Source organism: Gopherus evgoodei, chromosome 1, assembly GCF_007399415.2.
Source record: "Gopherus evgoodei ecotype Sinaloan lineage chromosome 1, rGopEvg1_v1.p, whole genome shotgun sequence".
NCBI classification, from domain to species: domain Eukaryota; kingdom Metazoa; phylum Chordata; order Testudines; family Testudinidae; genus Gopherus; species Gopherus evgoodei.
In genome coordinates, this window is record NC_044322.1 from 340,350,378 (window position 1) to 340,372,582 (window position 22,205).

General features: G+C 44.0%; 1 protein-coding gene across 5 annotated transcripts in view; it reads right to left on the reverse strand.

Moving 5' to 3' along the window:
- Nucleotides 1–21,036, reverse strand: part of CDHR3 (cadherin related family member 3) — a 76,723-nt gene extending 55,687 nt beyond the window's left edge. For 2 of the 5 annotated variants that reach the window (XM_030551495.1, XM_030551343.1), the window contains exons 1-4: nucleotides 20,872–21,036; nucleotides 11,134–11,336; nucleotides 7,579–7,747; nucleotides 2,916–3,007 (exon numbers count right to left, since the gene is read on the reverse strand). In XM_030551495.1, coding sequence (XP_030407355.1) covers nucleotides 2,916–3,007; nucleotides 7,579–7,747; nucleotides 11,134–11,336; nucleotides 20,872–20,941 — 534 coding nt within the window. In that variant the 5' untranslated portion in view covers nucleotides 20,942–21,036. Of the gene's footprint in view, nucleotides 1–2,915; nucleotides 3,008–7,344; nucleotides 7,405–7,578; nucleotides 7,748–11,133; nucleotides 11,337–20,605; nucleotides 20,655–20,871 lie in introns of those variants that run through there. The other 3 variants (XM_030551412.1, XM_030551574.1, XM_030551654.1) reach the window with 3 other exon arrangements.
- Nucleotides 21,037–22,205: the final 1,169 nt, after the last annotated feature.

The following is a 22,205-nucleotide window of genomic DNA, read 5'->3' on the forward strand; positions in this document are numbered from 1 at the left end:
CTCTTCTAGCACAAGTAAAAATGAGTAAATCAACAGATGTGTCCTGCTCCTTTGGGGCTTCCTTCCCTGTAATTTCAAAGCAAACTGCATGCTTATTAGAGGTTCCTTCCCCTGCATCAGGCTCACCCATGCTTGACAGTCACGACTGGCTGGACTCCAATGGAGACAAAACCAGGTCCTGGCTCACTGAGCAGATAGATCCCCCAGTCACCTGGCCCCTATATTCCTCCTCCTCGTCCACTCCTCCTCACAGTTCGTGGCTGTGATTCGGGCTCCTCACAAGTATCCACAGTGCTCTTGGGGGTAGTGGTGGGGTCTCTGCTAAGGATGGCATGCAGCTTTCTGCAGCTCAGCACCGGATTGATTGTTGGCCTCTCTGGCCTTCTAGTACTCCTGCCGCAGCTCCTTGGCTTTCACATGGCACTGCTCCTAGTCCCTGTTGTAGCCCTTCTCTTGCATCTGCTGAGCAACCTACTCATAGATGTCCACATTTCTGTGGCTTGTTCAGAGTTGTGCTTGCACAGCCTCTTCTCCCCAGAGACCCAGGAAATCTATCACCTCCTCTCCCCTCCAGGCAGGAGTGCGCCTGGAGTGTGTAGCCAGCATGGTCACTTGGGCAGTTGCACTCAACAGTGGAGAGCTGCTAGGTGGGCTCGCCAAGTCAGGCAATCAGAAAAAGGAATTTCAGAAATTCCTGGGGCTTCCCATCTACCTGACCCCAGGGCAGCGGAGTTCACAGCAGTGACCAGAGCAGTCACTGAGGGATATTGTGAGATAGCTGCTGGAGGCCAGTAATGGTTGACATAAGTAACAGAGTGTCTATATTCACACTGCATCAGCCTAACTACAGCCTTGGCTACACTGGCGCTTTACAGCACTGCAAATTTCTCACTCGGGGGTGTGGAAAAAACACACCCCTGAGCGCTGCAAGATACAGCGCTGTAAAGCACCAGTGTAAACAGTGCCGCAGCGCTGGGAGCACGGCTCCCAGCACTGCAAGCTAAACCCCATCAGGATGTGGAGTATGTGCAGCTCTGGGAGAGCTCTCTCCCAGCGCTGGCACTGCGACTACACTCGCACTTTAAAGTGCTGCCGCGGCAGTGCTTTGAAGTTTCAAGTGTGGCCATACCCTATGTTGACCTTGACTCTATGTTGCTTGGGGAGATGGTGTTACTAAATCAGTGTAGTGGGGCACTTAAGTCATCAGGAGCCAAATTTAAGTGGAGACACATTACCAGCTAGGTTAATGTAAGATGCCTTGAGTCAACCTAACTGTTGATTTAGTTGGGAATTGGTCCTGCTTTGAGCAGGGGTTGGACTAGATGACCTCCTGAGGTCCCTTCCAACCCTGATATTCTACATGTAGTGTAGACCAGGCCTAACTTAATAAGTGATAATTCTAGAATATACAGAATCAAATAATGATAAGCCAGGTAATCAGTAAAGTCTTCTTTAAAATTCTACAGCCTGCTCAGCTGGTGCTACTACTCTTGTGTTAGTTCTTGGGCTTGTCTACACTTACATTATATAGTGCTCTAACCTGCAGTCTCAGGGGTGTGAAAAATTGCGCACACACACACACACACACACCCAGAGCGCAGCAAGTTTGAGCACTGTAAAGTGCTAGTGTGGACAGGCGCAGAGGGCTGGGAGTATGGCTCCCAGCCTCTGAGCTGTTCCCCCCCGTGGACGTGGAGCTCTCTCCCAGCACTCACCCTCGACCACACTCATACATAAAAGCGCTGCCGCAGGAGTGCTCCCGCGGAAGTGCTTTGAACTCTCTAATGTAGACTTAGCCATGTGACAAATGGGAATGAAATAGAATCAAGTGTAACCAGAACTCATCTCCTACTGTGATATGTTTAACTGAAGTTCATGAAAAAGCAGCTGAGTAATCAAATCAATTAAGCTAACAAATTCTTGTCAATGGATCACTCTAGTTTTCCTGCTGGGAGTATTATTGTATTAGTATTATTGTATCACAGTCCATCATTTCTGCATTTGCATCTCCTTATTATGGCTGGGATTTATCACAGATTCAAAGACTTTTGCAGATGAAGAATTCACTGCAGTTATTTTTTTCTTTCGTTGGCAGTAATAATTAATAATTAATCATCATCATAATAATTAATCGAGAGCTAAATCCTGAGGTCTTTACACGTTTTCTTATTCAATCAAACCCACATTGATTTCAGTGGGAGTTTGACTGAGAAAGGAGGTCAAGAAAGCAGCTCCTAAAATTTAATTGCTCTTGTGAGTAATGCTACAGGCTGAAATAACACCTGAAATGTCTGTCTGTGATACTGTTGTATCTTTCACCAGTTTCTCAGGTAAATGCACTTATCTTTTCCAGATCTGCAAGAAGTGTCTTTTCAGAAATTCCTGCTGATACCCAGAACCTTTTCATATCAGCTAGTGCCATTTTTTTAAGCTGTTGGCCACAAATCACACTGTATTGCTTTCCAGATAGCTAACTGCTGACATTTCATTGCATAAAGAGTTATTTCCCCAATGTTTCATTTAAAAGAAACTTCATTGTAATGTAAAAGATTAAAAGCCCCATTTAACCATTACTCTGCAAAGGGGTTTTGGAGACAGTTTGTAAGAAAGACCCCGTTACCTGCTATATCTATGATGGGTCATAGCAAAACCCTGTCTCCAAACTCTGACTTCAGGGTGTTGAAAATTTAAAACCCACTCCATACCCCAGTGGTGAGGGATAGGCCCCTTCTTATAAAAAATAACATTCTGCTGGTCTAGTTTATTTTTTAAAATGTTTCATTTCAGCTGACAATATACCTTTTTCTATATGCTCGATTAGTGAGCTCAGAGAAGACAGTTCCTGGGAATTCATTATATTTCAGATGCAGTGGATTGCATTGTCTCTCTCTCGTTTTTCCTTTAATTAAACTTACTGTGAGTTGTGACTGTTCGGGATCAGATGCATCAATCTGGTAAATAACTCCAGGAGGCGTTCTATTTCCCTCCAAGATATAAATCATTACAGCTGGATGAATAAAAATATAATCAATGTTAATTCTATCTTTAAAAAAAGACACAGATGTACTGACTTCATCAGAACACCTGATGCATGCACTCACTCTGCAACTCATTCTAATTCCAAAATAAACAAAATACCCAAACACACACCAAAACAACACACAGCTGGGGCAAAAGAACGTGTCCCCATGCTGTAAATAGACAACCATCAATATTTGTGATTGTGAACGATACATCACTGACAGACTGAGCCCCACATAAATCATATCTTGAACTGGTCATTGGTAAATGGCCTGGGCTAACCTGAATTTTTATGTTGCTGAGGGATTGTGACCAGTACCACCCACCTGCCTCACTGGGTGGGAAACCTGATGGAGCCAGCAGCAACTGGGACAGGCCCAGCTGAATGTGGGAAGAGAACATGTGTTGAGAGGATGCAGGACTGCCCCTCCCATTAAAAGTCTCTAGTCGCTGGTTGGCAAGCTTGGGGTGGAAGGAATCTGATTGGTCCCTCACTCTCCCCTTTCATTAATTTAAACCCTAGAGTGGGCCTTGTGAAGCCTCTTGCTTTTTGCTCCATTCTAGCAGCCTCATCCTCTCTTCCTTGTACTAGCAGCCATGAAGCAGTGTTTTGTGGTTGTTGTAGCTCTGATTGTTTGCCTGTTTTGGGGTCAGGAATGAATTTTTTTCTTCCTGTAGGGGCCAAACTGGCAGAGGGCTGGGGAGTTTTTTGCCTTCCTTGCAGCATCCCAGGGGCACAGTTAAGTTAAATAAGAGCAGAGTTTAATAATTAATACTCAACAAGGATGTTATTTCATCACAACTTTTGAGTGTGATTAAAAGGAAAAAAGGAATGGTTCACAGAAGTAAAAGACCTGCCATTTTACTGGTGGGCCTTGTGTTCATGGGATAAGGGGAGACTCTGAGGCCTTTGTGGGCTGAGGTCCCCCCCTTTTAGTACCCTTGGTCCCCCTTGGGGGCAGGAGTAAGACTCAGAAAAAGCTAATTGAGTCCTAGAGGTAAGAAGAAGAGAGTCTACCTGAGTTGTGGGTTATTGGGTAGGGAATCACTTAGCCCCCACACTGGGACCACTTAAAATGCCTGGTAGGTGAGAGTATAGCACCCTGTCCATGTGTTAAATATAATAAAGTTGTGGCCTGCTGCTTTAAAATCCATCCCCGTGTTTGTCCTTTTTCTTCGCTGTGTCTACATCAATTCAGTTCATACCATGAACGCCTAGGACTAGAATCTCATATGCCAGCTTTCTTAAGTTGTATAGGAATTATTGCTAGCATGGGCAGTTAATGGGTAAGCGAACCTTTAAATCATTATTTACTGTAGACTTTTTTATGTCTGCTGTGTCCTGTGCTTATAGAACCTTAATCTGTCCCGTGACCCTGACTGGCTGCTCGTGCCCTAAGTAGCAGCAGTAATCCCCAAACAGCAGAATGAGGATTCCTAGATGACAATTATATGAATATAAAGTTTAATGAGAAACAGACACATTTTAACAACCAATGAATGTGCCATCAGTGTTAACTGCAGCTGGTATTGTTAACTAACCCCACCCAGTTAGACAATTCATATGTCTGTGTTCACTGATTTACTGCACTCTAGCTGAGTGTTTAACTGATGCATTTATTTTTAACAAGCTCCCAAGTACAGCATGTTTCATGCTGCGCCCATCTCCTGAAGTGTCATCATGTCAAATCTAATTATTATTTTTTACAGTCACACCCACAATGTGCTAGGCACTGTCTATGCTCTGAAGACCCAGGTCCTTCTCCAAGGAGATTATTTTGTCTCTTGTACAAAGTATAGTATAAAAGCAAGAATGCCAGGGGTGCTTAAATGTTATTTGTTAAATTGGCTCTTTTTCAACTAGAAATGAGCCTGAACCAAAACCTGCACAGGCTCTTAATCCTTAACTTTGGCAGGGATCAGTATTTAAACTTAGATCCAAACTTCATCCCTGGCCTCTGCCAGTGAGCCAAAACCCTGAAATAAGATTGCCATCCTCCCAGCTAGTGAGGTGTTCCTAAGCCAGAGCTGGATCCACATTTTGTGGCTCTGGCCCATCTGTATTTTTGGGTAGGAAAAAAAAATCTTTGATCATTTAATGATTCATTGCTGTTCCATACAAAAAACACACAGTGTGAGAACACTGAAGTTTCAAAATGAAACTCTCAAAAGTCAGGAAGTGACAAAATTATGATTTCTCTTGTAACCTTAATTCTGCCCCTTTGTATGTGTACATGGTATACAGCCTTCAGTTACATGATGTCATGGTATAAGTTCTGCAGGTCCCTTCGTTACTGAGTGAGCTAAATGGGTGCTCAGTGAGCCAGGCAGTTGTTTGATATTTACTTTTATCCTCTTTGAGATGTGGGGCCATGTACTGAACATACACTGCTCTTCTTCCAAACCCCACCCTGAATGAGGAAGGAATTCTGTGAACTCCAGCCTTATTCTCAACACCCTGACCAATTGCTGCAGCAAATGAAGCAGAGGTGTCCAAGTTCCCACACATTGCACCCCTTACACGGATGGGCCAATATCACCGATCACACAGAGGTAGTATTTTTTGGAACCCTGCCTCTTTCCTTATGCACTATCACAGATCATGATCCCCATGACCTTACATTTAAAATTGATTTCCCACTTAAATTTCTCTCACACACATGCAAATTCACTGTACTGCTGTGCAACACAGGCTGAGCACTAGTTTTATTGTCTTTCAGAAACTCTTGCACATGCTCAAAGTACATTTATTTAAACCTTTGTTGCTTCTCCAAATCCAATTCAGTTTTCAACAAGGCATTAAACAGTATGTCCATAACCAAGTGACTATGCCTGGTTCCATGAAAGACTGTAGAGACACTCAGCATCACAATGCCTAACTTTTAGGTGCCTAGAAAACACAGGAACAACAATGCAATCTGAAAGGCCTGGGTTAGCCACTGGGCTCCTATATGAGGATAGGGATAGGTGCCTTAGAATATGATCCACAAAAGCCAACGGGCTAGGTGGGGATCTGCCTAAGATAGCCAATGGGAGATGCTGATGGGGGGGTTGTGTCCTAAGCCACACATCCCCAGCTCAGATGTCCATACCTAAATCTGCGCTGCTAGGAGGTGCCTATCTTTGCTTGTGATTCACAAACTGGGAGAAGGTGGGTGTTTGGCTGCCTAAGTCACATGCAGGGAACAATCAGACACTGCCTAAATCCACACACAACAGGCAGGCATGGGCAGGAGGAGAAGCTCCCTTAATATTTAACCCAAGGGTAAGGGTATTTGCCTGGGATATGGGAGACCCCTAGTTCAAGTGCCTAATGAGGAGAAGGGATTCAAACAGGGATCTGCCATCTCTCAGGGGAGTGCCCTAACCAGCAGGCTATAGAGTCATTGAAACTCTTTTTGTGGCCCAATTAATATTTAATTGTTCAATTATTTAAAGTGGAACAACTTCAACAAGCGAGACTGAGGGAGACTGCGTAGCCTAGGGCACTCACCTGAGAAATGGCAGATCTCTGTTCAAATCCCTTCTGCTCACAGGCATCAATTTTTCATTTTTCTGGGTGGATGCTCCACCCCCGCTCTACCCAGAGGCCCCACCACTTCCCCCAAAACCCCATCCTCACTCTGCCTCTTCCTGCCCCCATTCCATCCTCTTCCCCCCAGTGCCTTCCGCCCAGCCCACTGCCAAACAGCTGATCAGCGGGTGGGTGCTGAGCACCCACTATTTTTGTTCCGTAGGTGCTCCAGCCCTGGAGCACCTACGCAATCGGTGCCTATTCTTCTCCTCAATGCCCAGAGAGAGGACTTGAACTGGGCATTGCCCCCATCCCAGCTCAGAACCCTAACCACTATGGTGAAGGTTATAAGGGAGGGCCTCTTTTCCTGCCCCCACCCCAGCTGTTTTGTGTGGAATAAGGCAACCTCTAATCAGGCCCCACCAATGATTTAGGTGGCCAAACAGTTTGTCTTTCCCCTGATCTGTCAATCACTATAGGGCTTAGGCGGGAGATTGGCACCCAGATGCCTAGAGAGATGCTGCAGTGTGTATGTTCAGGTGCAGGAATTTAGGTGTCAATAGAGTTTAGGTGCCTATAGGGTTAGGCACAGCCAAGGGGAGTTTTGTGGATTGCAGTGATGCCTAAAAATGGGACACAGATGTTTATGTACTTTTATGGATCCCACTCTACCTAACTCAAATGAGAAGTCTCTAACAGCTGCCACTAAGGCACTTCAGTAATAATAAAAAAAAAAGGCTCATAAATATTTCTAAGCACTAGCACTGCTTTCTTTTCACTCTTTTGGTATTTGAAAATGCCTGACCTACTTTTAGCGAAAGTCTCGGGGGGGGGTCACTCCCTGCATGAGATCAGTCACTGAATTTCATCTGAAAACATAAAACATAGGTGACAAACAACAGTGACCCTCCAGAATGGAAATATTTGGCCAAACTTATCTATAAGCATTGCTAGGCATTCTGTCTATAACATTTAGTGATTAAGGTTTAGTTTCCCAATGTTGTAATTTCAAGCATTAGCCTCTTTCCAAGCAGTTCTCTTACTTTGGTCTGCCAAATTGCCACGAAACACAGGAGGTTCATTAACATCTGTTATTTGGACAGTAAGTATTTGAAGGTCACTTGCCCCAGCTGTATCATTAACATAAATCTGCAAATCAAAGCTGTTTGGCATAGTTTCATAATCTAGAACAGGATCCCCAGTGGTAACAACCTGAAATGTAACAAATGATTAGTAGCACACTATGCAATCAAATCTGTAATTATTGTATATAGGAATAAATACATATAAAAAGGTGCCATGTTGGACTGGTTAAAGACTAAGGGCTCCAGGAAGACGCCCCAACTGAGGAGGTAGTGCTCTAGGCCCCTGCTGGACTATTAAAGACTGAGCAGAAGGAGGGCTGCAGGACATTGTGGACTGTATCCCCCTGAAGGGCTTTGCTTGTTTTGCACATAGAGAGCGTGTGACTTGGCCAGAGGGCTGAGTCACTAAAGCCCCTCTTGACAAGCACAGTGGCTGACTGGGATCGCCGTGACAGGAGGAAAAATGGCAGGCATGCACACCCTCGACCAGGGAGCACTCATGGGAGGTGGGTGCCACCCTATCACACAGTCTAAATGAGAATCTAGATGTTTTTAAGCAGATTGAGTCCTGCTTAATAGAAATATACCTTCAATTCACAACAATTGAACACTTTCACTGATTTCAGGAACAGTGTGTTAAGCTACATATTCAGCTTTGCTGCTGCTGTTTTTAGATGCCTCTCCAGTGAAGAGGAAGGAGATGCTCCATTGTCCTTACAGAGCATGATGGAGAAATACAGCATGTCATATGGAGGTGAGCTGGACCACACTCTGCATCTCTGCGCAGGAATAATTCTACCTGCAGCTACCGATTGCTGCTGATAGCAGTATGTGCTCTTGCCAGCTGTGGGCTTGGAGCAGGGGAGACCAGATATACTCTTAGCTATACACTGCTCAAAGCAGGAGACTTGATGCATGGGCTAGCATGTTCCTGCATAATGTGTGAGGAACCCGCTCCGCTGCTTTTGTTCTGTGGGTGGACGGTAGGTAAGAATCTCCCTATGCTTTCCTCCCAGTCTCACACCACTGCAACAGAGGGCAGTGAAAACAGAGAACAAGTATCATCACACCACCATCAAGGGAGCTTCAGCCAACCAAAAAAGTTTTCAGTTATTCCAAATGTCCTCTGCTGAATGGGAATGTTCCCTTAAGACTAAGGGTTTGTCTGTGCAAATAATATGTGGGCAAGCTGGGGTGTAAATCTACACTAGCATGCCATGCATTCAGTGTCCCGGGGGGCCTGCTGACGCACACTAAAAGCTCAATAGTGCAATTGCACTTTGACCTAAGCCTAAGTGAGTAGTAATGCAGACTACTTTGACTTTAAAAGTGTAGCCTGTAGTGTGGAAAGGAAATCAAGTAGGAATGCTACACCTAAAAGGGGTTCATTTATCAATGACTGTGGCCTCAGAAATTCCCCAATAAATCAAAAATTTGTTATCATGGTTTTAGGATTGTTGCAATGGGAGGAAATGTGCTTCACAAAGCAAGGTTCTCATTGTCAGCCCCCATAATTCGTGCATGAAAACGGCCTTTCCCCATATCTCAGCAAAGACTCTAATAGAAGAGTAAAAAGAACAGGAGTACTTGTGGCACCTTAGAGACTAACAAATTTATTTGAGCATAAGCTTTCATGGGCTACAGCTATTCTCTTAATTAATTTGACTCTTACAGTTGGTATGAGTACTTCCACCTTTTCATGTTCTCTGTATGTATAAATAATCTTCTTACTGTGTGTTCCATTCTATGCATCTGATGAATTGGGCTGTAGCCCATGGAAGCTCATGCTCAGATAAATTTGTTAGTCTCTAAGGTGCCACAAGTACTTCTGTTCTTTTTGCTGATACAGACTAACACGGCTGCTACTCTGAAACTTAATAGAAGAGTGTAGTTCTGCAGCATCTCAATACTAAACATTCATTAGAATACTACACAATAGCATAAATAATTAACACTAACTATGCTTATCAACTAAATAAGCTAATTACATTTGTGCTGCATCATCCTAGCTTTTTTAATCATGTTTGTTCACTTGCCTGCTAGTTTGCAGAATTTAGTAATTCACAATGGAGTCATTGGGACAGATTTCAGGGCACATCTACACTACAGCAGCACAGGTATGGTTCTGCAATGTAGATGCTTCACACATCAACAGAAGGGGGTTTTCCCTTTAGGATGACCAGATAGCAAGTGTGAAAAATCAAGACACTTTTTTCAGGTGGTGGGGGGGGTAGAGTTGCCTATATAAGATTAAGCTCCTAATATCAGCATGTCTGATCACCCTATTTTCCATCGATGTAGGTAATCCACCTCTTGGAGAGGCAGTAGCTAAGTTGATGGAAGAATTCTTCTGTTGATCTAGCTGCATCTACCATGAGGATTAGGTCGACCTAACTACATCACAGAAGGTGTGAAAATTTTCACAGCCCTGAGCGATAAAGCTAGGTCAATCTATTTTTTAGGGGTAAACCAGGCCTCAATCTGGCGTTGCTTCATCTTTCTGCTTTAAGCTAACATGTTGTCCCTCAGATCCTGCAGCTGATCTGTACTGCCCTCCAGTAAGTTAGGAACCCTGAGAACTGCTCTAGTTTGTTCCAGTTGTGCTGCTGTGCAGAGCCCCCAAGCAGGGCCAGCTCCAGGCACCAGCGAAGGAAGCAGGTGCCTGGGGCGGCCAATAGAAAGGGGCAGCACGTCCGTCGGTTGTTGGGGCAGCACATCCCAGTCTGCAGCAGCAATTCGGCGGCAGGTCCTTCCTTCCTTCCGCTTCCTCTTCGGCGGTAGCTCAATCACCCAGCTTTAGTCTTCGGCGGCAATTCGGCAGCTGCTCAATCAGGTTTTTCTTTTTCTTTTTTCCCTTCACCACTTGGGGTGGCAAAAAAGCTGGAGCCGGCCCTGCCCCCAGGGGCCCTGCCAGTAACTGAGAATATCTGGGACCCCAGCTATACCTCCCTTCCCCAAACATACCATCTGCATCAGCAGCCAGGAGGGTGGCAGACCATCCCTATGGCAGCTCTATGCTGCCCAAGGATTCCACAGTACTGAGGAAGCCTTCAAGGGGCCGATTAAACTGGATTCAGCTGTTAAGTGAGGTTGACAATCTTCCCATTAAGATGAGTTAGTAAGATTCTGTTATAGTGCAACAAGTTGGATTCAATGGGGGCTGATTCTGAATTTACATCACCGTAATCCACACCAGGGTAGGTAAAATCAGAATCAGGCCCCAGGTGCTTTTATTCACCTTAGCATTTTTTAAAACAATGACTTCTGTAATACATGGAACAAATGTGGTGGGTTTTTTTCCCCTACGCCAATCAAAAGGCTGGATTCACTATCAGCTATTCATGTGCTATAAGAGTTGAATTTCCTGTAATAAATACCTTGATCTGCTTTTGCAACTCTTGCAGTTAAATGATACATGAATAAATACTGTACCAATATCAGGTCTCAGTAATCCAAAGAGTAAGCATCAGTCTACAGACTAAACACATTGCCCAAGCTGAATTGAAAACTTACCTTGTAAGTATGTGTAGCTCCAGGATCAATCCGAAAAGCTTTTGTAAGTGGATTTGAGTTTATTATTAAAGGATATCCTGGAGCCACTTCAGAAGGTGATGGTGATAAAGTAACACTAAACGTATAAACCAAAACATAAGCTGAAGAATTTTCTGTCACGTTGCCTGTAGCAGGCAAGCCATTAAGTGACAGCGTTTCCCTCCCTGCAAATTTGAAAAGGAAAGTAAAATTACACTTCTGCAGTGATTTCCCTACACCCCCCCTGAATTTCCCCAACATCCCCCTCCCCCTAGTTTTGTGAACTAGTTACATGCCAATTTAGTGACTGTTTAGAAATTTGAATTGAAATTGAAATATTATTACACACTTAAAGCATATACAGTGTATGATCAAATAAGCGTATCTGAAAAAGTATAATAGATTTGAAAAGTATGAACTTAGGCTAGCTTCCTTATACAGCTGTTGTTTTTTATGACAATGTCAGTGTATTCATTTCAGTGATGTTGGCCAACTTAATAATTTCAAATGATGATTTGTAAGCGAAGTCTAAAGGAGCTCTCCCTGACAGCTAGTGATGAGCTGGGGGGTGGTGGGAAAGGCTTCAGGACCAGATTGTATTTACATTCACACCTAATCTACCTAAGTGTAAGCTGGGGAATGGTCCCGCTATTGTGGGGAACTTTCCTGGCTTCTGCACTACCACGGTGAAGTGGGCTGGCGAACGTATCTGAGTCCTCGCTCCCACTTCCTTTACCCAGAGGCCTCCCTGCCCTTGAGGACTCCCTTTCCACTCTCCTGTCTGGCAGAGTCCTCATAACCCCAACAAGGCTGGGCCCAGGATTCCTGGGGGGCTCAACCCCCAACCCTATTGTGGTCACCCAGGACAGGGGCTGGGGTGTCCCCACTCCGGGGTACTTTCTTTGCACTGCGCACCTCCCTGACCCACTGATCACATCATACAATTTAAAGCAAATACAAGTTATTTAATTAACAATTAATTTTAAAAAAAGAATAAGGAAAATTGGGAAAGGTTAAAGGAAAACACATCACCCCACTCTGTGGCAGGGACCATCACAAACAGTGTCTCTGGACATCAGGGCACTTCACAGTCTGTTCCTTGTAGGTCTCAGGCTTCCTTCTCAGGCCCTGGCTGTGCTGCAGGGACGCTGCGGGTTGGACACCTGCTCTGGCGGTGGCCACACACTCTCAGGCTCTGGGTGGCAGGATCCTTCTCCCCAGTGTCACCCCCGCTCTGTCAGGGTTATGATCCCCCTCCAAGTCTGGCCTGCAGAGCCTCTTGGCTAAGGTGTTTCCCTGTGCTGGGCCCACTGCCCAGGGTCCCCCTCACTCTCCCCAGCTGCTCAGCGCACCCAGCTCCAGACTGCTCCAGCCCCAGCTCCAGCTCCAGCTCCAACTCCACTCTGCCTCAGCACGGCTGCTGCTGCTGCTCTGCCTTCAGCTCCCTGGGCTGCTTCTCTGGCCTCTCTGGCTCCAGTTGCTACAGCTCCGCTCCCAGGGCAGGTCTGCTCTGCAGGCTGCTTCTGTGACTCTGCTTTGAGCTCTCGCCTGCTTCCTGGGCTGCTTGTCTGGCCCCTCTGGCTCTGGTTGCTGCAGCTCTCCTCCCAAGGCAGGTCTGCTCTCTCTGGGTTGTGCTCTGGCTTTCTGGGCTGCAGCTCTACTCCTAGCAGCTTAGCTTGGGCCCCTGCTCTCTCCTTAGCTTGGCCCCACTTCATCTGACCCAGGCAATTTCAGCTCACACGGAGGATGGGACCCACCCTGGCCTTCTGTCTCTTTGATTAGCCTGCCCGCCCTGTCAATCAGGCTGACCTGGAGCATTGGCCTCTCGCCATTGTTTCTGGGGACTCTCAGTCTCATGGTCCTGTTTTGCCATAGATCTCTCCCCTTTTAGTGCTGGGAGCTAGCAACCAAACACCCCCACTGAATGTTAGTAAGGGGATAACAGTCCCCTTACATAAGTATCCAGCAAACAGAGCTGTGTTGCCCAAGTGATAGATTTTGGCTGGGGTTGGGTTACAAATCACTTGAATGTGGGGGGTGGAGAGGGATGAAATGTTGTTGTTCTTATCGTATGAGTAAAGGGGAGTAGGACTGTTCTTAGCCTGTGCTGACTGAGGGCATCAAGAGAGAGGGTGGGGACCTGTCCCTCTCCACTGTTTAAAGACAGAGCTGATTAGGCTCCATAGATAGTCTTTTGTTCTGTTAAGTGACCACTGCAGCTGAAATCACTGACAATCAGGTCTAAGTGCTTAATCCTGCTGTGGGGACAGTGTTCCTGTGGGGACAGTGTTTCCGTGTAAAAAACAGCTCAGACTGCACTAGCAGCGAGGTTCCCCCACTGAGAGCTCAGCTGCAATCACTGAGAGCTGGTGGAACCTCAAGAGACCAACTTGCAGAGGTCACAGTGGCAGGTGGCAGAAGAAGGTGACTGTGCAGGGCCTTTGGCAACAGAGTGGTGGAGTGAATGGTGGCACAACGAACAGCCATGGCCAAAGCTAACAGTGAGCAGCTGGAGAAATGAGCAAAGTGCCTTCTTGCCCCCCACCTGGGAGGTGTACTCATGTGAAAGCACCTCTGAACTCTGAGTCGCCGCTGACCAAGGACAACACCGGTGAGTGGGGTGTGGTGGAGGGAAAAGTGAGTGAATAAACATTTGTTTGTTGGACTATATTTTAGTGACTTTACTCCAGAATGCTAGATTTGTAACTGGGAATGGAAACTTATATAAATATGTTTTCTAGTAGGCCAAGATTTTTAGAATTATTTGCCAAGGTTGTTATCCCACATTGTTGCTATCTTGAGAGGTCATTATGTTGGGGAGTTTCTGTACTAAACATTATTAATTATTATTATTATTTATTATTATAATTAATTTTTACATAAGAATGGTCATACTGGGTCAGACCAATGGTCCATATAGCCCAGTATCCTGTCTTCCGACAATGGTCAAGGCCAGATGCTTCAGAGGGAATGAACAGAACAGGTTCATCAAGTGATCCATCCCCTGTTGCCCATTCCCAGCTTCTGGCAAACAGGCTAGGGACACTCAGAGCATGGTGTTGCATCCCTCCCCATCCTGGCTAATAGCCACTGATGGACCTATTCTCCAGGAATTTGTCTAGTTCTTTTTTTAATCCTATTATAGTTTTGGTCTTCACAACATCCCCTGGCAAAGAGTTGCATGGGTTGACTTTATGTTGTGTGAAGAAGTACTTCCTTTTGTTTTTTTAAAACCTGCTGCCTATTAATTTAATTGGGTGACTGTTAGTTCTTGTGTTATGTGAAGGATTAAATAACATTTCCTTATTGACTTTCTTCACACCAGTCAAGATTTTATAGACCTCTATCATATCCCCCCTTAGTCGTCTCTTTTCTAAGCTGAAAATTCTGTCATTTTAATCTCTTCTCCTGTTTCATACCCCTAATCCTTTTAGTTGCCCATCTCTGTACCTTTTCCAATTACAATGTATCTTTCTTGGGATAGGGTGACCAGATCTGCACACAGTATTGAAGGTGTGCACGTACCATGGATTTATATAGAGGCAATATGATATTTTCTGTCTTCTTATCTATCCCTTTCTTAATGATTCTCAACATTCTGTTTGCTTTTTTGACTGCCGCTGCACATTGAGAGGATGTTTTCAGAGAATTATCCACAATGACTCAGACTCATAGACTTTAAGGTCAGAAGGGACCATTATGATCATCTAGTCTGACCTCCTGCACAATGCAGGCCACAAGATCTCACCCATCCACCTCTATAACAAACCCCTAACCTATGCCTGAGTTACTGAAGTCCTCAAATTGTGGTTTGAAGACCTCAAGCTGCAGAGAATCCTCCAGCAAGTGACCCGTGCCCCAAACTGCAGAGGAAGGTGAGAAACCTCCAGGGCCTCTGCCAATCTGCCCTGGAGGAAAATTCCTTCCCGACCCAAAATATAGCCATCAGTTAAACCCTGAGCATGTGGGCAAGACTCACTAGCCAGCACCCAGGAAAGAATTCTCTGTAGTAACTCAGATCCCATCCCATCACAGACCACTGGGCATACTTACCTGCTGATAATCAAAGATCAATTGTCAAATTAATTGCCAAATTAATTAGGCTATCCCATCATACCATCCCATCCATAAACTTATCAAGCTTAGTCTTAAAGCCAGATATGTCTTTTGCCCCCACTACTCCCCTTGGAAGGCCTTTCCAGAACTTCATTCCTCTAATGGTTAGAAACCTTTGTCTAATTTCAAGTCTGGACCTTATCCTTATGGAACACTGTGTATGGGGAAAGATCTCTTTCTTGAGTGTTAACAGCTAATTCTGACTCCATTATTTTGTATGTATAGTTGAGATTGTTTTCCAATGTGCATTACTTTGCATTGATCAACATTGAATTTCATCTGCCATTTTGTTGCCCACTCACCCAGTTTTGTGAGATCCCTTTGTGAGTCTTCACAGTCTGCCTGGGACTTAACTATCTTGAATAGATTTGTATCATCTGCAAATTTTGCCGCCTCAACATTTACCCATTTTTCCAGATCATTTCTGAATATGTTGAACAGTAATGGTCCCAGTACCGACCCCCAGGGATACCACTATTTATCTCTCTCCATTCTGAAAATTGATAATTTATTCCTACCCTTTGTTTCCCATCTTTTAACCAGTTACTGATCCATGAGAGGACTGCCCTCTTATCCCATGATGGCTTACTTTTCAAAAGTCAATTTAAATTAAATACATTTTTTTAATTTCTATTTTTTTAGAAATCTAGACCTGTTATGTGTTTTGGTGTAGCTTGCATTATCCTGATGTTAAATTTGCATTTTCCTAACAAAACATTTACTTTATTCATATCTCTTTTGTATGTTGCATGTCAAAGTGAAAATGAAAAGACAAAAAATAATACAACAATTTTTCCACTCAAAGGCCTCAAAAACTAACTAAGGTGAAGAACACATCAAGAACCAAGAATATATCAACATGTCATCTGAAGGTTCAAGTGGTGTATCTACATCTGACCAGCCCGAAGCACAAGTACAGCTACCTACTGAAGAAACAGTGTCTCCAAAACCTAAAGGCAGTTCCCGATGTTTGTTGGTCAAAGTGTTCCCATTTACTGAAGTTACAAAAGATGGCTACTGGTGCACCTCTTGCAAAAAAGCTTACAAAGAAGGAAAGCTTTCCAGTGCTATAATTGGTAAAAGTGGAGGAGCTTGGTTTGTCAAACCAATCAGCAAAGCCAATGCTGACAAACTACGTGAAAAGGCTGCAAAACACTAGGCCACTGGAGTGCATCAACATGCAGAAAGCTGTATAAGCCCACTTTAGAAGTACTTAATGAGGCTGTTAAGAATGCTGGAGACACAACACAGTTCAAGTGAACAAACATGGTTATAGCATCTTACTTTCTATTTAAGCAAGAGATACCACACACTACAAACTGGAGGCCAATGTTAAGTGCATTGTCACTTGTTCATCCTGAAGTGAAATACTAGTTCTGAACAAGACCAGCAAATGCCCACTATCTTTCTTCAAGAAACTCAATTGACTGGCTAGAAGCATGCGGTGCAAGAGTAAAAGACTCAACAGTTGAAAAAGTGAAGAACTCTCTCACCACATTCAAAAAATTTGCATACATGGCTGATGAATGCACCGATGCAAATGGGCATCAAGTATTAAGTCATTGTGTATGTTATCTTGATGTCAGTGGTAGGCCAGTAGAGGTATTTCTTGATGTTCAAGTTATAGAAGACACATTGGCTGCATCTGTGACAACCTATATCTCAGAAGAGTTAAATGCTTGTCAATTGGACCGCAAACAGATGGCTGCTTGTGCATTTGATGGAGCTGCAAACTTCTCTGGAAGACATGGTGGAGTACAAGCTTTGGTCAGAGAAAAGTGTAACCCTAATCTCTCCTATATACACTGCAGAAGCCATCTACTCCAACTAGCACTAGTACAAGCTGAAGAATCTTTAAAAGACATTTTAAAAGCTATATATTTAATGTCTTCATTATATTCTTTTTTCAGCAGGAGTCCAAAAAGACTGAATATCTTGTAAAATATAGAAGATACACTGGGACTGAAGTTCAAATTAATCCAACCTGGGAAAACCTGCTGGCTTTCTCATGAGTGATCCTTGGCTGTTGTCTTAAAATTACTACAGCCATTATTACCGGCTTTGGAAAGTATCTACCAAGATGGGATGGATCTAAGTAGTGAGGCTGGTGGATTACTTTTGCTACTATGTTCAGAGAAGACTATTGCCATTCTCTCTCTCGTAAGTCTACTGTTGAAACCACTTGGGTCATTAAACAATGCCATCCAGGCATCTGCTACAACAGTAGTAGATCTTTGTCCAGCAATAGAAGCTACATTTGGATCAATCAGAGAGCTATCCATTGAAAAAGTACTGGAAGAAGCAAAGACTTCAGTCCAGAAGTTGACTAATGAAGGCATTTCTATTGAAACCTTAAGTGAAGAAGACAAGAAGTGTTTGCTAAGATAACTGAAAAAGTACACAGACTTGATTCTTAAAAATCTGCAACAGCAGCTTCTAGATTCTACTCAACCTCTACCTAGCTTTTACAGATGCCTCAACCCGATCTTTGTGTTCTGTTTCCTGGGATGAAAGAAGTAGGAATTTATCTCTTGCTACTCCCAGTCACAGCAGCTATGGTTGACTGTTCTTTTTCATCACTGAATAGAATTTTGTGTTCTGAAACAAGTTGCCTTCTGCCTGATCATGTGAATGAACTAATGAGCCTATCAACTGAAGGAATGGAAGTACCGAACACACGAGAAGCCACCTAAGATGAATGCATTGCATTCAAGAAGTTCATTAACAGAGTCGTGCAAAATTATTACAAGAAACCAAGAAGGATGTAGACGTAGTGCTTCATAGAAGGCTTGAGTAGCCAACTTTAATTTGTGTGATGATTTTAAAACATGAGTTAAATCTAATAAAATGGTCATGAAACATTTTTCAGTTTTTACTATGGTGCCATACAGCCCACCTTCACTCTCACAGTCTCACCCCTCATCGGCCCTGATACCCCCCACTGTAAATTCAAACACCCTGCCTAATTTCAATTCCTGGGGAAACCACTGCACTTCTGTGAAGCCGTCTCTGTGAATATTAGCTGGGACACAGAGCACACACCTTCTGCCACTGTCTGTGAACACAAATGACCTGATTTTCCTCTCATGCTACTATGAATTGTGATGTTACACAGCTGTTGAACCCATGAAAGTGAAAGGAGACTCAAACCATTTATTTTCTGTTTAAATGCTGTAGGTGCTGAGCAGCTCCTGAAAAGTTCAGTGTAATCTCAACCCCTCAGTGTAGTTAGCACCTTGCAAGATACTGCTAATGTATTGCAATCCGTTCAGGGCCAGGACCTGGGCCAACATTAAAAAAAAAAAAAAAAAAAAAAGTCTGTGATGCCATACACTAAGTCACCATGCCACTCACTCAGATTTTTTTTTGGTGGGGGGAGAAGGGGAGTATGGGAATAGGGGCTTCTGGGCTGGGAGGGGGTCAGCCTGCTGGTGGCAGTTGAGGGCATCTAAGAGGGGAAGAGGAGGCTCAGGTTGGGGAGGAAAAGGAAATTTATGACTCCCCCCACTTTAAATAGTGCTTTAAATAGTGCTCTGCAGCCCTTGAGTGTGTTACATGTCCCACTCTCTTCCCAATCCAATGTGACTCTATTGCAGCTCTTGTCTTGAGAATCTGGATCAAGCTGTAGAGGCTTCTGCTTTTAGCTCTGGAGGTCCCTTGTTCATGCCTTGGTGTTGGCCAAGATAGAGGCTGTCATAATGGCCAGTGCAAAATGTCTGGAATGCTTGGAACTAGCAGCGAACAGTGATTTGGAAGAGCCCCTTGTTAATGGAGCCAGGCTCTGAGCTCTCTAGGGATGTGTGCTTACAGCTGGGGTGCTTTTAAAACATATGTTCTAATACAGAATCTGACAATGACTGTATCTGACGCCTGGTCTACACGGGGGGGGGGGGATCGACCCAAGATACACAACTTCAGCTATGAGAATAGTGTAACTGAAGTCAATGTATCTTAGTTCAACTTATCTCGTGTCCTCACAGTGCGGGGTTGATTGCCGCAGCTCCCCCATCGACTTTGCTTCTGCCTCTTGCCGAGCTGGAGTTCAGCAGTCGACGGGAGAGCAATTGGGGATCAATTTATTGCGTCTACATTACACGTGATAAATCGATCCCTGATAGATTGATCGCTACCAGCCAATCCAGAGGGTAGTGTAGACGTACCCTAAGTACACTTCCTTTAAGCACACCACAACTTATAAAGGAAAAGTATTTTAAAGTAAGTGAAGTATTTATAATGTTTTCTAGAGTGATAGATGAGTTCCTACATTTATATTAACCTCTTACAGTTTTCATGAGCTGAATAAGAAATGATTATTCAGGCATAATTCTTTTAAATCAGGGTTAATCAGATTTTTCAGACCACATTGCAACAGAGTGTGGTTACTCTTTTCTTATTCATGATCCTACTCCCTGCCCATTTAGAAACCAATGAACCACCTGCTTCCCATTTAGGAGCACAAACATCCCTCTGACTTTGCCTTCTGATTTCTGAGCTTTTACGGTACACTCAGATTTAACTCTCTTGAAAGCTGAGATCCTCATGCAATCTACAGAGTAAAGCAGTTGGGACTTACAGGGGAAAAGTATAAGGAGACTCATGAGAGTTGGCAACACTGTTTTTAAAGCAATTTAGTGACTAAAAAAAAGGAGGAGAGCCAGCAATGTGTGACCAGCCAGCTCTCTGCAAGCACCAGCAAGTGCTTAATGGTCCATGGACAACAGTTTAAGAAATCTCTGCTGTAAGAAATCCATTCTTCTTTGCTGCTTGCTAGAAGGTTTATCCTTTGTGTATCTGTAATGCTTTCATGCTGAACCCAAATACTGATATTGCCAAGCTAACATTCCACGGTCTGAGTTTTGTGGGGAGGTTTTTTGGTTGCTTGCTTTTTAATTCACCAACGGTTAAAGTTACCACTAACATCAACCTAGAAAAAAAGTCTAAATTCTACTAGCCTGATTCATATCACTTTGCACCTGGTACAATCATTTACATATGTGCAGAGTGGTTATAAAACACTACCAGTCTGATTTTTAGTATAAATGACTACATGAGTGTTTAAAAACCTACCAGATCAGAAGAGGGTATTTAACGTTACCATTTACACAAGGTTTAAGGTGGTGGAGAACTGGGCTTTATACATGTCTTTATGGCAAGGTCTTCGTAAAACTTGTTACGAGCAAAGCTCAAGTTCATGCAATTTTAAAAACTCCTCCAATTTTTTTTGTTTTTTTAATTCAGTTAACCCACAAATGAAATATGAACAAAGCCTGAAGCTGCCTAAAGTGAACTAACTTGCTTCTTTGAAAATTCACCTGCTTTCCCACCCCAATACTCTCACCTTGAACAGTGGCTTTTATTTTGGAGTGCAGCATCCAGCATAATATTATTGTAATGGTATATAAATCATCACAACAAGCTGAAATCTCCTGACAGTTATACTGGTGCAGCCCCATGGCTCAATGCAGTTCAGTAACAGAACAGCTGTTCCTTGAATTCTTTTGTCAAAAAGTTCTGAGCTCAAAAATATAATTTAGGACTCTTAAGAGAAACTATAACAGACAAGAATGATTTAAATTTAGCAATTGAATAAAACTGTGTTCTTACCAGATATTCTTCCTAACAAAACCAAAAGAAAAAAAATATTCTGCCTCTTCCCTAGAATCCTGCCATCCATTGTCCTAGGATGTGAACTGAAGTGAGAGCTGGGTCTTATTTGCCTCAGTCTGCTTCAGCTCCACCTAAATTTTTCTTCCTTGTCATGCTGTCCAGTAAGAAATCAAACAAAGGTTCTGCCGTATCTAAGGGAGTTTCTAAACACCATCAGCCTGTTTGCTCTTCAGTGGACTGCTCCTTGCTGACATACCATAGAATAGCCCTTGAACTGCAATCCTTTTAGAATGACAAAGTAGGGGGGGGGTTTGGAATAGCTAATACAATGCTGGCTTGATAATTCTAAGAAATGAGGTGCTCTCTCTAGAGACTAGGGACAATACTTAGTGCAGCATTGCATGTTTCCCCATGCTGACTGTGTGTTTCACACGTGTTCTGGAGTGTCAGAGTCATTTAGGACTGGTCTACACTAGAAGGGTTTTGCCACTCTAGTTATACTGGTATATCCATTCTCACAAAACCCTCTAGTGTGCACTCACTTGTATCATTATTGCTTATGAGAGCACAGGGCTTTTTCCTTGCCTCTGTTCTGCAATGGCATGAGCAGGTCCCCCGTCTGCCTCCCCCCGTGCTCTGTGTCATAACTTTTGTCCTTTATTTTCTCTCTTCTTTAAATATATATTTGAACCTGTTTGTTTGGTTCTTCCGTTGTCTGAATGCCCACACAGATCCTGTTGCCAACAATAGCTCAGTGCTCATGTGCACAGTTACATAAATCAGACTTCTCCTCATACATCAAACCTTTCATTTTCTGTGACAAAGAAAAGATAAGTGTAACCTGGTACACACCTTTCAATGAGACAATCTAGTCTTGTGGTCAGGGCACAGTATTGGGATTTGGGAAACCTGGGTTGGAATGGAATCTGATATATATATATTATATATATATTAGGGCCTACCCTCAGGCACAGTGGCAAATTAATGTCTCCTGGGGTCCTGGGCCAGAGCAACTGGGGGGCCCTGGCACCAGAACCATGGTCCCATCCCACCCTTCCGCTTGCTGACTCTCCTCTGTCCTGCCCCTTCTGCCTGTGGCCCCACCCACAGCCACACCCCATTCTGCCCCTTCTCTTGCAGTCCCACCCCCATTCCTCCTACAGCCTCATCTCATTCTGCTCCTTCCCCCACAGCCCCACCCCCCACTCGCTCCTTTCCACCAGCACACCACTGCGGCCCCAAGACCAGAGTAGCTCTGTGCCCCCGATGTGGCCCTGGGGCTATGGTGAGGAGAGATTTTTTTTCCAAGGGCCCCAAATTTACCAGGGCCC